Here is a 17,805-nt window from a genome sequence, read left to right on the forward strand (position 1 = left end):
ACTTTTTTTTAAGAGCAAAAGGCAGTTGAGAAATCGAAGGTGTAAGGTTCTCTATGCATCCCAATGGCATCCACCTTAACATTCATTCAACACCCAACAAGCTATGTGTTCTGTGAAAAACCATGTGAAGAATAGGGAATCTAAGGGTGTACAAACAATCAAACATTGTGTTTTACAACAGTAGCTCACTGGTTCTGTTAGTGCAGACTTAACTGTGCAGCTGCAGTACTGACACCTAAACTGCCATCATCTTCCCAGTTATTTTCCTGCGTTGGCAGAGATGGGGAATTTTGTTTTCCAGAGGCAAGAGGCATCACTTAGTACAGGGTGGGGTTTGGGTGAGGCAGAGGAAAATGATCCATCTTCTCTTTCACACCCAGGCTGGCAGAGTGTCTGCCTTTGGTGCCTCCCCAGGGAAGCTGGGAAGGTTGAAGCCCATCAGACACAGAGTATCCAGCCCATTTATCTCTCTCTGGGTGAATGGGATTGCTCCAACTCCTCAAATGCTCTTTGATGTGCATGTATATTTATATATACACTTACATGAATCTGGCCTTTCCTGATGGATTCTGAGTCCAGTGAGGGAGAATATGGAGGAGAAGCTCCATCTGGTTTCCGCTTCTTGTTGTATTCAAGAATGGAGAGATTTTCTCATCAGAACTTCTTTTCCTTTCTTTCCCTTCTGGTTTTGTTCTGTCACATGCTCTGACATAAGCTGTAGCAATACAAATTTAACCTTTAGTGGTTTTTGTATTCTACTTACTGTTCTGGCCCCTTGCTAGAAATTGCAGTAAGGAATTCAGGTGAGAAAACATAAATGGTGATGTTTGGCATTTGGCAAAAAACTGAATGGAATTTCAAGGACAGAGAAAAGCTATTTCACAAGACTTGAGGTAGACTTTGCTCAAAATCATGGGGAACTCTAACACAGGGGATTTTGAGAGCCTCTTAGAAAGACTTTAAGAATTCTAGTCAGTAGAGAATAATGAAAATTACAAGTGTTTGATGAACTTATGGTTACCATTAACATCCTTTATAACTTGTTATTATTTTTCAGAGTATTTGATCTTATTCTTGTATTTCATAATTCAATCTTACATTTACTAATATTTTTATTCTTGTATTTACTTCTGGTAATTATTGTGTTGACACTTACAAAGGTATAGTGCAGAATAAGTTGATGTGCCAAAAGAAAAAACAAGTTTCTGTACTCTTTACGAGTCTTTTTATCTTTCATGATAATTAGTTAATTCCTGCAATAGTTACATAAAGGTTTTCAAATATGAAAGATTTAATTTGCAAATCATTAACCCAGTATAAACCTGACCATTCTTAGAAATCAACTTCAGAAAAAGTGTTTTCTCATATTTAAGTTGACAACAGTGGTCAGGTTCCCTTCCTTTAGCCTCAGTTATCCAGATATTAATCAGATGCATCTTAAAAGCTCTGCACACAGCAGCTGATTTTTCATTTTTCATGCCTTGTAAGAATGCTGGAGGCTGTCTCTACTCATTCGTTGCCTTCTGACAAATATGCCACCAGTTATGGAAGTTGAAGCTGTTTCACTGAAGCTTTCCCTGAGGGATTAATCATGAACTAATGCTAGAGGTCCATGTCCATCAGTAATCCCACTGTAATATCATCTGTAGAAAATGAAAGCTCTTCAACTTCTACAATTGATTAAGTAGCATTTTTTACTGTCCCATGGGAAACACTTACTGTAAGTAGCATATAATGAGTATTTTATTCTTACAGAACATTTGCCCCTTGTCCACCATGCAGAGGATCCCCTTCAGTTCAGACTGATTCTCAGCTTTCATTAATTATTTGGCAGTATTTATTTCATTAATTATTTGGCAGTGTGTGAGGGTTTTCCACTCTTCTAAAGTAGTTCCTGCTCCACTGCTGTTCTGTGCTGCTCCCCCAGAAACACCTGCATAAAGTTCACCATGGAAATTTCTAGCCTGTCTGGTTGTTTTGGGGTTTTTTAATCATTATTTGTGAAGAGGTATTTATGATGGATCAGTTCCATCACTGCAATGGCTTGTTTTGTTCAGGAGACAGTTGGGAGATTTTTTAACAATGTGCTGGTGGGTTTGTTGTGCTGTGTTTATTTATAATCAGAGCTCTCACCAGCTGACCAGTGAGCTGTTTAACTTCTCGGAAGATTTGTTTAACTTGATTTCCTAAATATGATTAAAAGAACAGTGCTTGAGTAAATATTCTCAGAACAATTACGAGAGGCAGAACATTTAAATAGGTAAAATGACAATCAGATCATAGAATCCCAAGTCACAGATTCTGATGGAAAGGAACATTGCGCTTCAAATCCAAAACTCCCCTCAGAGAGGCGGTCCAGGGGGTGGGAGGGGAATACCTGGGGGTTTGAAAAACCAGTCACAGGTACCCAGGGAACTTCACAGGAACCTTAGAATCCTTCTGCCTTCACTATTGCCATGTCCATTCTATGCTCTGTGTTAGACCATATGTACAAGCTATTTGGAGCTTTTTGATTGAGTTTGTATTTCTGGGCAGGAAACAGTGTAATATTGGGCTATATTGCCTCCCTCACCTCAAAAAAAGAGAAAAAAAAAAACCAAACCAAAACAAAAAAAAAAAACAAAAAACAAACAAACAAACAAAAAAAAAAAAAAACCAAAAAAAAAAACAACTGAAGAAGAAACGAACCCCAAGTCCTGGGAGCAGAACTGAATGCGAAAGCACTTCAGGATATTGCCATTGATCTTTCCCAATAAACGGGTGACGATCGGGACAGCCTGTTGTGGTCCCTTTTCTCAAAACTCAGCTTCTCTTTGGGGTCGGAAAAGTGGGTTTAGATAAAAATGTAACACCACCGTTTGACCCCACAACTGCCGCTCCCATCCCCATCCCTTTTACGCTCATCCCACCCTCATTCCCTTCCCGCCCCGCCGCTCGCCCCGCCCAGCTGAGGGCACCGCCCCGCCCGCCTGAGGGCAACGGCCTCGGGGCCGCCGCGCGCCTGCGCTGCCGCCTCCAATGGAGTTTGAACGCTTCCGAACCAGCCACTCAGGAGGGCGGGCGGCGCCACGCTGCGCTCCCATTGGCGGCGGGTCTGCGGCCTCGTGGCGAGCGGCGTGGTGAGCGGGCCAATCAGCGCGCGGGGCCGCGGCATGGCGGGGGCGGGCGCAAACGGCCGCGGGGCGGTGGCGCCGGGTTTGAGTCGCGGCGGGAGCGCGGCCGCTCTGAGGGCTGCGGGTACCGGGGCTGTGGTGGCAGCTGTCGCCGGGCTCGAGTCGCTGTCGCCGGGCTCTGGTCGGCGCTTAACAGTGAGTGAGCGGTGGGGCGCGGGGCTGACGGTGACGGGCAGCCGCCCTGTCTGTGAGGGCTCGCTCCCCCTGTCGTTGGTCTCTAGTTTTAGGTACTCTGAGATACCCCGAGCTCAGCCGCGTTGCTTTGAAAGTAAATAAAGAAGCGTTGCTGGAGCCTCCTACGGAACCGTGTGTTTTGGCGAGGAGACGCCACCTGAGGCAGAGCTGTCAAATGCAGGTGTAAGAGCATAAACCTTGTTTATGCTAGGAGATTCGTTATAGCGAGGTTTTATGATCTGCTCTTAACTGCCTACAAGTGTGTCAAAGTAGGACCTAATGGTTTAAGGTGCTGCTTAGTGTTTGGATCAGGAAGCCTGTAAGGTTGTGGAATGCTGTATTCTAATCTCTGCTGAGCTTAAAAGATGCAATTTCTTTAAAAGGGACTCTTACTTCACCTCTTGGAAGGTCTCATTGTAGTTGTCTTTGTGTTTCAGGCGTAATACTCCATTCTATGTGACACAAGGATCTGGCCAGTATGAGCTGGGCTGTGGAAGAATGGAAAGAGGGCTTGTCCCCCAGAGTCCTGCAGAAGATCCATGAGCTGGAAAGTCAAGTGGATAAGTTTAAAAAAGAACGTCAGCAAAGGCAATACCAGCTAGAAACTTTGGAGGCAGCCTTGCAGAAACAGAAGCAGAAGGTAACCCAAAATGTCATTCTTCTTGCCAAGCACTGTTATAACAGTTTATTTTCTGGTAGTTGTTGTTCGGGAATGGATTAGTGTTTTGCTTCTTCTCCCTGACTGAAAGGAAAGGTAGCACAGAATTATAAACTGTTTATCTTCATCTTACTTAATACTTATCATATTCTTCCGCTGTTTAGTTCTTTTTGGTTGGTCATATAATTCCTGCTTCCTATCTTTTTGGCATGATTGTCCATTTCTAGTTATTTATGTCTACTTTGAGGTTTTTCTACAGCCTTTTATGATTAGGAAAATAAACATTTTATTGTTATACTCGTTAGAATCCATTATAAGGACTGGGCCTATTTTATATACCAGAGCTGCACAGTTGGCAGCCTCTTCCTATTTCACCTTGCCTACAGATACCTATACTCTTAGTTTATGTTATTTGTTAGGTTTTTTTCCTTGAAGATACTGGGGGTTTAGGATTTGGTGTTCCTTCTAGTTTTTAGGGCTGTAATTTTACACCTCATCGAACTCTACCCTGTCAGCCCTGTAACCATGGGACTAAAGAACTGATTGGTCAGGGTCCTGCAAAGTTTCAGGTCAGCAGTTACCCATTTGGTTCAATTTTGTTTTGTGTTCTTTGACTACAGCTCAGAGACAATTTACAAAGGTTGCTTGTTATTCCCTTTAGATTGCTGCAACTTTCTAGAAAATCTTTAGCCTAGTAGTTTTCTTTGAGTTTTTTCTCATGAGTTTCCAGGAAATTGTTTCAACCATTCCAAGGAACTGCTGTGGTCCCCAAACAAAAAAAAGGGTGCTTTAAAACTCTCAGAAGCAGCAGGTAATACAATTGTCAGTCAAAAGAACAGCACTGTGCCATGATGCCCCTTGGATGTTCCTCCAGGGAGGAGAGGGACATCTTTCCTGCCAGACTCTATCTTCAAAGCTGTGACCTTTAATAATTATTGTGCACACTTTGTGGAGTGAGCCAAGGTCTTGTGGCTGCTAAAGATAGGCTGGAAACTGAAGTGAGATGATCAGTGAAGAATGTGGACTAATGATGATTATTAGTATTTAGGGATTGATGAATTTTTTGAAGAGCTCATATCTCATCAATAAATAGCAATGTTAATGTCACTGAGTTGAATTTTGGGAAATGTGGGTTTTGTTCACACACAGGAATATTTAAACAATGTGTACATTTGAGGTTTTTAGAGCTGTCAGGATTTTGAAGTGTTAGGAAGCAAATAACAGCATTGTGCTGAACCCTCCTCAAATATCTGAGCTTTGTGTTCCTAAAATAATAAATGCACCAAATTATAGAGAGGAGTTGATAATTTCAAAAATGTCTCTGTGTTCCAACTAGGTCGAAAGTGAAAAAAATGAATCTGCAATACTCAAAAGAGAAAACCAGAGCTTGATGGAATTGTGTGATAATCTTGAGAAAGCAAAGCAGAAAATTTCACATGATCTTCAAGTAAAAGAATCTCAGGTCAACATTCAGTCAGGTCAGCTGAATTCCTGCAAGAAGGATATTGAAAGGCTAGAACAAGAACTGAAGAGGTGAGGACTTGCTGTATGTCTCTAACATATTTACAATGGTTATTTCATAATTTTTTTCCTCATGCCTCATACATGTCCTAATAAAAGCAAATAAAGAGGAGGCTGTGTTGCTCTTTCAATTTTTCTTTTCTTTTTTCTCTTTGATTTTTGTGAAAACTGAAGAGAGTTGAGGTATTTGACGGCTGTGACAAATAATGCAACATAATTTATGGCATGTAGAAATACCAACTTTGTGTAAGGAGTTGCTGAGATCCATCAGTGAAGAATCTAATGAGATTCAACAAGGTTGATAGAACCCCACTAATGTTCTCTGTATCTGCTGTAAAATGTTGGGACAAAGAGACTGTGAGCTGAGGATACATGTTCCATTTATCTGTTCCCAAAATTAAGTCTAGTTTGCTGAGTTCCCCCTTCCCATTATATTATTTTACATAACTGCTCATTACAAAATATCAGTTAGTGCATGGAAATGATACATGGCCTCATTCTTGGCCATTGTTTGTAATTTTTTATTTGGCTGCCTTTTGTTTGGTACATGATCATTTGCCACTTCATCCCAACTGATGGTCCTCTGGAAGAGGAGTTCTTGGCATTGAGCTGTAGAAGAGAGGGAAAATAAAAAAGGCAAATGTGGAGTCACTGATGCAGTGGGCTACAGCCTGGGGCTATCATCAACCTGTGCTCACTGAGCAGGACAAAAGTTACTGTATGGCCTCTGAACTAGTTTTATGGTTTCATTGGATGCCTTGGTATCTTCAAGCTCCCAAAATTCCCTCAAATGGCTTGTCTGCGGTGGTGTTTTGGGTAGTGATGTAAATGGAATACATGAAAAATACACTGTTGACTGGAGAGTATTCCCTTGCATTTTGATGAAGTATGCATAGTTTGCTGAAAGTGTGCAGTATCAGAACATAACTGAAAGTTGTGTTTCCTGCCATAAAGATGCTCACTGAAGAGTAAGATTTGATATTCTCAGTGCTTACAGTTATTTGGGTGTGTTTAGCTGAACTACAATTTCATACAGTAAGACCTCAAGGAGTTCTAACAGATTTTCTTCTACTTGGGGTTTGATTTTGTTTTTTAGCTATGACTCCTGAGTAATTGATTAACTATGTTGAAACTCTAAATAAAATATGTCATTTATATTTTTGTGTTGCACCACCTTAAAATTTTCAGTGGATGTGTCTTGACTTGATCTTTAAACTAAGTCCTTAGACTCATATAATTTGTTAGTGTATGTCAGGCTGTTAAAAATAGCTAATTAACTTTTTAGTTTCCATTATTAACTTCTGCTGCTGCTTCTTTCCTAAACAGATGCAAATGTGAGCTTGAGAGAAGTCAGCAGATATTGACTGCAGGAGATGTATCATTCAGTGGCACTCCACAGAAAAGTTTTACTGCTCCTTTAACACCAGTTCAAAGTAATAATGGTAAATGATCCTTTTCTTCTTCCAGCACAGATGGTTGACTGTCAGTTTTCTTGGAAGGTTGAGTATTTTAAACTTGTACTGAGTTTCCTAGCCCCTCTTATGTAAGTTATTATGAAAGCATCTACTTTGTAGCACCCTAGGTTTCAATTTCAAAATTATTAGTACAGATTGAACACATCACAAACATTACATTTTTTCAATGCTGGATGGACATGGAATAGTAATAAAATATCCTTCAGTAGGCTGCAGCAATCTTTTGTATGTCTGTTCCTGGTGTCAGCTCTTCCCTTCATGTTGTGGGGAACAAATTTCTCCCTCTACCACAGGTACTTTAACTAAAATGCAGTCAATAGTTAAATGTGTTATTTATTTGGATAGGATTTTTTTGCACAGACTGTTACTGTGTATGATAATCTACACAATTAATGCTCTATATCCATTTCAAAGCATCACTTCTATCTTCAAATTAGGGACATCAAAAATATTTAAATGAACTGGAAAAACAACAGGAAGTTTCCTTAAGTGGAGAATTCTGTGGTCAGACACCCTTATGCTCTTTATGCTGAAAAACTTTGATGCGTTCAATATATTATACATGTTACTTACTTCCTTCAGTGCTATGAACAATTTTTCTGTGAGTTTGGCATCTCAGTCTTACTCCAGTGGGAAATCTGAGATAATCTCTTGCTCTTGTTCCTTTTACTTTCTTTATGCATATCTGTAAAGGGGTGCAGTTAGTGGCAATGTCAAGCATTCCACTAAGCATGGCACGCCTGAAAGAGGGAAAATATTAAAATGATTAAAAGATTAAAGTTTACCTAACTTTATTTAAAATTGTATTTCTGGGGAGATATTTTCTTTTGAAAGCTGGAGTCTTAAATTCATTAAGATAATTGCATCCTTGAATATTTCAAGTCAGAAGGGACCCATAGGGGTAAGTAAACCTGGCTGAATTGGGTGAAAAACTGGTTGGACTAAGGCGGATATTCATCATGTCTTTGTAGATGCCAAGTTTGAAGAACTAGAAGAAAAATACAGGAAAAAAGTACAAGAAAATAAAGAGCTAGAGTTACAACTGAGAACCATCCAGCTTAAGGTAAGTATCTCTTAGGAATGGTTTGTGTGATACCTAAGCAACCACTGAGTGAACTTGGAAAATGAAATAGAAAACTAGTGCAAAATATTATACATCACATAAAATATAATTTCAAAAGAAAAAGAGAATTAATCTGTATGTACTGCCATTCAGAAGTAATCTTGGAGAATTTGGAAAAGCCATCCTCTTCGAATAGCAAAGGAAAGGAGGACATTAAAAATGAGAACACATCCTTCACAAACTGGAAGTCTCCTGCAAGCAAGGACAAGATAAAACACTGTCAGTTATGCCAAGTTAAATACTATATGATAATAAAATAGCCTTGAAAAATATTGTGAGTAATAATTCACACCTAGAAAATAGAAACCCATAAATCTTTCAAACATATATGAAGGAGGAACGGTGTTGGCTAATCTCTGAGAACAAGATGAATATGATGTGAAAGCCCTCAAGGAAAAAAACCATTGCAGAAAATGTGAAATAATTTTATCTTTGGTACTTACTATGTAAAGGTTTAAAAACTTTTTGATATCAGAGCCTTTTTTTGAATCTATGGCACAGCCTCAAATTGGAAATCAGAAGTAGTCTTAAATTAGACTGATAAAATGAATAGTAGTTTTTAAAAAAATCACTAGATACAGACAATATTTTCCCATTAATTGATAGGGCACTGCAGTGTGGGACTGCTTAATCACTGTGATGTGCAATGTTGCCTTATTTTCCTCTTGACATTGGAAGGGGACGAGGATGATGACATTAGAGAAAAACACTTCCAATGGTGCTTCTTGGAAATACAGTTTAGTCAGGCCAACATTTTGTCCTGGGCAAATTGTTAGAAACATGACTCAATATGTTTATTGAAGCATGTGTAGGCGTATGGAGAAAAGGTCAACATTTGCTGATAAAGGCAAATAATGCCTCATATTTCAGACCTTTTGGGGGTTTTCTTTTAAGAACAAATCAGAAAATGCGTAAGTCAAGTGCAACTCAGTGTAATGTTGTTGGATATACACTGATGAAAGGGAAAAAATTGGATAAAGGGCGTTCTTGCAAATTTAAAGGAAAAGATTGAATGCAGAGTGGCAAAAAATGGTCCATTTTTACTGGAGAATGGTCAACAGAGGAGCCTGAAAAGGCTTAGTAAAGAGACCTGTGCTATTCAGCATATTGATTAGTGTTCTGAAAAAGAATTGAATAATAGAGTTGAAGACCACACAGTATTTTGTAAGACTTGCAATAATTAAGATGGTGAGTAAAATTCATCTTAATAAACAATGGTGAAATAATACATCACAGGATGTATTATTCCTAAAACACAGGAAAACATAATTTGAAAAAGGTATGCCTGATACTTCTAGTCTATGATTCCAGGAAGCATTTGTTTGTCATTGTGGCTAGCTCTGGATTCAAACTTCTGTCTCAGAAACTGTAAATTTAAATGGCATGTAGGGGAAATGATTACTGCATGCAGGATTAGTTTTCTTTTCCTCTTCGTTAACAAGCTATTTGACAGGATTGCACACAGCATTCTGGACAATGTAATATAGATTTTTTGTCTTGGCACAGCTGTTCCTAGATAACAGCATATTCTCTGGTTTGACTGAGAAGTCACACTGGGTATTACATGGTTTAGGGATTTAGTTTAAGAAAAAGTAATTCAAATGAGCTGCATTTCAAAATCGTGTTAAAAAAGCAATAGGGTCTTTACTGTTTGTGGTTTGATTTGTTTGGGGTTTTTTCACTTAAGGAGGAAAAAAGTCTCATTTTTTTGTTCAGTTTAATTTTTCTATGGGGAAATATTAAAAGCTTGTACCTGGCAGATTTTATTATAGCAATTTTGGAGTACTCTTTTTAGAAGTTTAAATAATTAAATGTGTTTTAAATTTACCTATGGTTCTCCAGTAGAACTAAATGTTGGTCAGATATGTTAATCTAGACTTCTTTTTTTTTTTTTTTTTTTTTTTTTTTTTTTTTTTTTTTTTTAGCTTACTTGTCTTCATTTGCCTGCAAAAATGTAGGCTTTGATTTTAAAACATGTTTGAGTTTAAAAACTCCTCTTTAAAAACGCAAAAATTTATGTATGTTACTTATACAGATACACAGGTCAAAATTCTTTTTTTGATATCCTGGTTTGTATTTATAAGTAGCAGCTATGCTTGGAATCTTGGGCTGAAGTTATTTCATTTACGTAGCATAAAAAATAATGATGTGTATCAGGGCTTTGCAGTGGTGGGTGCTGCAATGTTATAACTATGTGGAATGATGATGACCTATTAGCTATTAATGTTAAATTAGCTATTTTGTTTTATATTGGATAAGGAAATGTGTAAAGGTACATTCTCTTCTTTTTTCGGACACAGAAAATAAACCAGCCTCATCCTCCAAGCTCTTTGAGTCACAGAGAGATTGCTCGGCATCAGGCTTCCTCATCTGTGTTTTCATGGCAACAAGAAAAGACACCTTCTAGAAATCCAGAAACACCTGCAAGGGGAAGTTCTGCAGTATCCTCCTTTCCTTGGGATAAAGAAACAAATTCAAGTATTCTATCAGAGAAGAACGAGTTTGACAACAGCTTTGCTGAAAACTCAAATTCCTCCCTCGTGATCCAGCTAAGAGCACAGAACCAAGGTATCTGATGCATTTCTTTAAGACCCAGAGGCAGCCTCCTGTATAGTTTCATGAAAGCTGGTGTGCAGATAAAAGCAGGCTATTGAAATTAGTGCTTTAGCAAGGAAAAGAGAAAGATACTTGCTGTTGGCTTTGGCAGCTGGCCCTGTTGGCTGCTGGTGTATTTTCAGTGATCAGCCATACACAGAGATTACCTACAAGCTGTGGTATCTTTTGCACAAGGTGTATAGGAATTAGAATGGAGCAGTTTGTATTTTTGGGCTGAGTAGGGGACATCTTCTAAAAGGAAAACTGCCTCTTTCCATTAATTCCATTGCTCCTGAAACAATCTTCTTAAAACACCTAAAAAAACTCTTCAGGATTTCATTGCATCTCACTGTTAGATTTAATTATATTTTTTCCTTATTGTTCTATACTATTGATACTTTTGACTGAGCAATGTCTTAAAACTTTGATTGAACATGCTTAGTGCATAACTGAGTTGGTCCATGATGGATGCCACTGGAAGCACAACATGAAGTACAATCCAAACCCAAGATATGGTCTTATATTGCCCATAGTGACATGAAGAAATAATCATTCCTGATACCTGATAGTTTTAAGAAAGGAAATAGCTGGTTTGTTGTGGATTTGTTGCACGTTCACTTGAGCCTGCTATTCGTACCCTTTGGACAGCTTTTCCACTGTTTTACGAGTCCTCAAGCTCTCCAAACTCTTCATTCAAATACCTCGCATACAGCTTCAATTTTGGTGGCTCTTTCAGCTTGGAAGCCATACAAATTCAGAATCAGGAAGACAGGACTTCTTTTAACAAAAAACCCACAAAGCCAGATAATATTAATTCTGGATAATACTTCCTGTAGCTGACTTATATTTTCTTCTGTGAATTGTGTTTCTACTGTGTTGTGTTTTTGGAAGATAAACTCTTATTGATGTATTCTGTGAGAATATTAGTTTGTCTAGTTTTATATGTATGCATTTTGAGACAGGAAAAAGATGAAAATACAAAATGGGACATTTACAGTTCCCAAGAAGTTGAAAAGTCTTTTGGAAGCACAGTTGTGCTAAGGAAATGCTTGTAGTGGATATAGTTATTAAAAAAAATGTAATTGTTATTTCAAGTGACATGTTTCTGCATGTTTAAAAACAGTAACAAAACAAACAAAAAAAAGCCAGCAGGAGGAACAAATTGTCTTTGCCTTTGCAGCACTTGTTCCTGAGTTTTCATGTTTGTGCTCTTTCTCATAAGGTAGGAATTACTGATTTACAGTCAACTGTCTTTCAGTCTTGATAGTTTTTGTTATTGATGTCTTAGTAGGAGACAGTTAAAACTTGTCTTAACTTGCTGAAAATTGTACAGGGTGTCTGCCTCTGCCAGGAAATTGGGTTGTTACCAAACATTTTAAATAGGAAATGGAAGTGTGTTGGAAGAGGTACCTTCCGAAGCATAAAGTATCCTTAATCTTTACTGTTTTTTAAATTCAGAACTAAATTCCATTATTAAAGACCTGGAACAGCAATTGCAAGCTCAAGAAAAACTGAAGAGGTCCCATATGAATAAACATCAAGAGACTGAACTGGAGCTGGATAAATTGAAGTTGGAATTAACTGAGAAGGATAAAATTCTGAACAAAACCAGAGATAAACTGACTCAAACGAGTACACAACTTGATCAAGCTACCACTCAGGTAAAATGTTGTCTCACACATCTTTTGGCTGTCCTTACAATTCATTGTCAGTATTCCTATGTGTCAGTTTGCAGCCATTAAGTAAGAACCAAGGTTCTCAGGCTAAGTTTCTTGAGAGTTTACTGAGGATCAAGTTTTGAGAAGTATATGCTAGTTTGATATGTATTATATGTAAAAAACATTAATACGTAAGCTGTTGCCCATTTTCTGGAAGGTTCTTACACCACCTGAAGAAATAATTTTTATACTCTGGTAAGATTGACTCAAATTCTGAAAAATATATCCTGATCAAGTTGCATAGAGCAACAATGACATCTGGTGGCAAGTTTTGACCTGAAAAAGACTGTCACATCTTTGTCTGAAAATCAGAATTTGCTGCTTATACTGCAGGATGTTGTGGGGGTATAGTCCTTGTATTGTAAATTGCTTGTTTTAAATAATGTCTATGTAAAAATGCAATGCAAGATTGAGAACATATGCAATTTCTAAATGGGATTTCACAGCCTAATCCTAGGGAGTTTGAATTCATAGTAAAAATCAAGAGAGTAGTACACTTGATTAGTCAAGAATTTACAGAGTGTATGTAAGTAAATACACATAAAAATCTGAAATGGTTCAGATTTTTGCTAGCAATCATGTGCAAAAGGAGAATGCCAGTGCTTAAAGTAATTCAAACTGCAGAAGGTAACAAGTAAGTGTTTTCCTTGATTAATCAAGTTGCATTACTTTCCTAAAGTCCCTTTTCTCAACACTTAAATTTGAAATTAGTGCACAGATGACATAATTCCTTGAATCTTCATATTTTCATTTATCTTTTAATTTTTTTTCTCTACTAGTGATTCATCTACAGTATAGGGAAAAAGATGTTTGTGTGTGTCTTCTCTGTGTAGAATAATTACCTGTGTTTGTCAGCAAGTTTCTGCATGCTACTTAAGTATATTGGTGAGCTAACGTTTCCCACAACTCCTGTATTGGCCCTTAAAAAACAAACCTTTGCATGTAAACCTTGATCAGTCTGCCTTCTCGGAGAGACAGCAACATTTGCCTGTTGATAATTCTGTGAGGAGCTAGTTTAAGGGAAGTCTTGGCTGGGTAAGGGAAAATCAAACACCTGACATAATCCCTTGACATCATAAAGTGACTATCATCACAGTGAGTTTGTGGGAAGACATAGCTGGACCCAGTCTGACCGCTCAATTTCTCTGAAAAGGGCTTAATTTTAATTTATTTGATTCCAAAAATGACTTGATTTAACTTCCTAAAGATTAGGGTCCTATGCATTTAATTTTCCCTTGTTAAATTTATATGGGTTTAAGAGAGTGGAATTGTTTTACTAAATAATCAAAGGGGATTAAAAGCAGCCCAAGGGAAGAGGCAAGGTTGTGCATCTAGAAACATGCCTGGGGAAGGACAAGGAGAAGTGGGACTTGCCACCATTGGCATTGATGTGCAGCCCATCCTTTAGGTGCAGTGCATCTTTTCCCAGAAGGTTCCTTTGGTCCTGCCATCTGAAGGTGACTGCTTTCTGTTCTGTTTCTTCTTTCTTGCACTGGAATTGGATCTCTGCCTGCCCAGTCTGGACTTTGAAGAGAGAACTCTATTGAGATTTTAGATTTTAGTTTGTGCCTTGTAGCCTGGGTTTAATCCTGGCAACCTCCCTTGTACACTTCTGTCACTGGTACTATTCCCAGACCTCAAGCCCAGCACCTCTGTGTTTTCAAGTATTTTCACTCCTTGGGAGATCTGCAGCCTTTCTGCAATCACCTTTCCATGTGATCTTACAGAAGTTCACAGTCCCTGCAGTCTCTGCCTGATACCTGACATCCCAATGCAACTACCTACTTATTTTCTTATTTCTACCGTTTCATTAACTCAGTAAACAGCTCTTGTTGCAGAAGAGAGTTCCATTCACCCTTTGCCATTTTTTTCTTACTCTCTGGGGAAAATAAAGTACGTGTTTTGCATTAACAGATTTGGTCTGGAATAAAATTTACTTTTTGTTCAGGAAGTTAGGTGAACAATGCTTCACTCTCTTGGGTGACATAATATTGACATAAACAACTGAGTTAAATAACAAGTTAATGTGGAGGTGAACCTAGACATAGCTTGCTGGTTTTTTTTTTTTTTTAGTTTAAATTATAAAAAATACTGTTATTATAAATGAAGATATTTTCTTCTTTTTTTTCTGTCCAAATCAATTTGCTGAATCACTCCGAAATTCTGTGCAATATCCATTTATTTTCAGCCTAAACATGTAGTTGCTTAGCAGTTAGCAGTCATTCTTTAGTTGGTAGTAACCTGAGGTACTGAAAATGCAATCTATCAAAAAATCTATTTCTCAAAATCATTGATTTTCTTATTATCTAAATATATATAAAGTTATGTTCTCCTATATATCATCTAAAGATGTATTTATTATTGTGTGTGTACACTCATGTATACACATACACACTTAATACATATATATTAAAGTATATATATTCTTTCTATACATACACACACATTTTCTCACTAACATAAAGAAGAATGAATGAGTTTTGTGCTTTGGATTGCTAAGAATTTATATGGTACCAGCTGGAGTTACTGTGCATATATGAATGCTAGAACAATTGTAGCTGACAGCAGTGAACTTTTTGTGTGAGAGCTTATATATTTAAATGATGCATCACTTGCACCTTTAACACTTAGGATTGATAACTAAATTATTGTAGGTCCAAATGTTGGAGCAAAAGGTGAAGCGATTATCAGAAGAACTGAATTGCCAGAGACAAAATGCTGAGAGCGCTCGTCAGTCTTTGGAACAGAAAATAAAGGCCAAGGAAAAAGAATTCCAACAGGTAAGACAAGGAGAACTTTTTAACTTTGACTTCTTGAGGAGATGAAGTCACTTGGCTTATGTTGTATATCTGATTTTCTGTTAGTTGCAATCACATTTGATAGGTACCATTTGCAAAGGTAATTGAAAAAATGGAAAACAAATATAGCAATAATGGGGATAGTATTCACTGGAAAATAGAGAACATGTTTGAGAGATAGAATGAGATGCAAATCCATGAGAAACTAGGCTCCATTTTTCCTAAAATTATGTATATGTGAGCTCAAACTTAGTAAACAACTAAATTATTTCTTTGGAATTTGAGTTAATTTTGCATGCATTTCACACAGAAGAAAATAATTTCTTTAGGATTCTATCTCTTATGAGCATGAACCAAAATTAGAATAAGATGTTAATATAGTCAATTAACAGAAGTGTCTTTCATTTCCTTCATGCCAGCTCTTGCAGAGACAAGTATAGCACTATGCCTGGAATTTTTCTGTAATGAAGTTATATTTAGTATTAACAGCATTAATACTGATTTGGATTAGGACTAAACTCTTTGTGTTTTTCTTTTTAAGCTTAATAAAGTAATCAGTGTTAGGAAATCCAAGACACAGATTCAGAAGTGATAGTGATATTTCAGATGGGCATTTTAAGTTGGCTTTAGGGATTGAATATAAGGGCATTGCCCTGAGGAAGACTGCTTGTTGTGTCAAATGTTTAACATGAAACCTTTTCTCTAAGGTATGTCCAGACAGATGAAGTAATTGGCAGAGAAGTGCTTGTGGGGTAGCCAATAAACAGGGCTGCTACCAGCACTCTTGAGTGAAAAAGTGATTTTGCAAAGTCCATTAGTCAAGATGCTACCTCAGGATCTCAAATTGATACTGAACCTAGTCTAGAAGTAGTAAATTGGGAAAATTGATCTTTGCATTTGAATAGTTGTAGCATCATTGTAATAATCAAAAGATGGGTTGAAGCCTATAAACTTTCTGTCCAGGTTTTTCCTTTTTTTAGTTAGCTAAATAAAGGCCTTCATAAGATTAATATGTTAGCCCACATACTGCCATTCTAAATTGTTCAGCAAGGCTATTAATTGAGAAGAACCTTTTTTCTGCAATGGTTAAAACCTGTGAGCTGTTACAGGTTCTTAAAATGTTTGTTTAATGTTCATTTATTTATAATATAAGTCTGTCAAGTCCTATTTAAAGGCTCTGTTTTGCATCTTCTTGCAACAAAATTTGTGCAATATTCCTAACTTATAGTATGGTAAGTAATAGCAGAGATGAACTTGTCTACTTGTACTGTAATGTAATTCTAACGTGAAATTTACCTTTAATATGAAATTTTTTAACACTATTACTTTCATAACTTTTGGATTCAATTTTTTCCCTTTCTGTGGCAGGAATGTTACAGTAATTAAGTTCTTAAGCAGATGACATAACTTGGATTAATGTCATTCTTGCCTGTGTGGCATTTGCCTCATGAATTAAAGCTGTGTTTAAACTGTTTTCTGTGTAAGACAAGTGTCCCTGAGCAGGGAGTACCTGCTGATAAAAATCATTTGTTATTTCTGCAGTAACCAAAATAGAGACTTATTGTGGTCATGTGTTTATTTCTTTGTTTCTCTGCCACTGTTTTCTAGGAACTGTCTTGTCAGCAGCGTGCCTTGCAAACACTGGATCAGCAGTGCAACCAGATAAGAAGCAAACTGAATCAGGAGCTACAGCAAGCCAAAAATGACTTCAATGTTCTACAGGCAGAATTTGACAAAGTAGGCTTTTTTTAGCATTAAAATCCACTACTAGAGTGGCATTTAGTTGTCTCAACAGCACTGCCTTACTTATACATAAAGCAAAAAATAATTAATGTGGCATCTTGATGTTTTTACAGTATGTACTGGATGTTCTGTATTTATAATTCCTTACCAAAATGCTCTGTATTTAAATGTGAACTATAGGCTTTTAAAAGTTTGTGGCTAGTCCACTTCTCACAGGGAAGAAGATGTAAATGCAGGCAGCACAGGTAAAATAAATCTGAGAAAGGAGCAGCTAAGGCTGATCACTAGAAACTTTATGTAAAAAAAGAAAACCCAAACAAAAAAAAACCATCATGCAGAGGTGTAGTGTGATGAGAGAGCTACAGACCAACAGGTCATTGCCCTTTGGAAAAACAGTCCCATTTTCATATACCCTAGCCATGCACTCCTCATGTGATCCTGGGGAGACCTGATAGAGGAGATGAAAAAGCAAAGAAAATATTACATTTAAATTAGCATATGTGTATACAGAACCAAGTGTTTGCTCTCAGTTTAACTCCCTGAACTGGTTCTCCACAAAAGCAGTTGAGTGTCGTGGCTTGTGTAAGGAAGAAGATCAGTATGAAGGAGCTCTTCCACAGCTTTGGCAGCAGCTACCTATTAAAATACTTCAGTTGTCACAAACTCCTAGTTTTCAGTAGTTTAAAAAGCAGCAGAGGCCTCAGGAGTGGGTGATCAGAAAAGAGGAACGTTTAAAAGCCTCCAATACCCTTTGAGAGCATTTCTCAAGCAGCAGAGCTAACTGATTTTCTAAAAAGGGCCACATGTTCTTGAAAGATGTATTGAGA

At 37.5% G+C, this 17,805-nt stretch overlaps 1 protein-coding gene across 1 annotated transcript in view; it reads left to right on the top strand.

The window, feature by feature from the left end:
* Positions 1 to 3,178: 3,178 nt before the first annotated feature.
* The window catches only part of CENPF (centromere protein F), a 35,298-nt gene continuing 20,671 nt past the window's right edge, over positions 3,179 to 17,805 (top strand). Inside the window, exons 1-9 of the mRNA XM_054630202.2 lie at positions 3,179 to 3,308; positions 3,785 to 3,987; positions 5,342 to 5,538; positions 6,853 to 6,968; positions 7,973 to 8,064; positions 10,425 to 10,692; positions 12,178 to 12,380; positions 15,092 to 15,217; positions 16,844 to 16,972. Of these exons, the coding sequence (XP_054486177.2) occupies positions 3,826 to 3,987; positions 5,342 to 5,538; positions 6,853 to 6,968; positions 7,973 to 8,064; positions 10,425 to 10,692; positions 12,178 to 12,380; positions 15,092 to 15,217; positions 16,844 to 16,972 (1,293 nt within the window). The 5' untranslated portion in view covers positions 3,179 to 3,308; positions 3,785 to 3,825. The remainder of the gene's footprint in view (positions 3,309 to 3,784; positions 3,988 to 5,341; positions 5,539 to 6,852; positions 6,969 to 7,972; positions 8,065 to 10,424; positions 10,693 to 12,177; positions 12,381 to 15,091; positions 15,218 to 16,843; positions 16,973 to 17,805) is intronic.

This window comes from Agelaius phoeniceus, chromosome 3, assembly GCF_051311805.1.
Source record: "Agelaius phoeniceus isolate bAgePho1 chromosome 3, bAgePho1.hap1, whole genome shotgun sequence".
In the NCBI taxonomy this organism is placed as follows: domain Eukaryota; kingdom Metazoa; phylum Chordata; class Aves; order Passeriformes; family Icteridae; genus Agelaius; species Agelaius phoeniceus.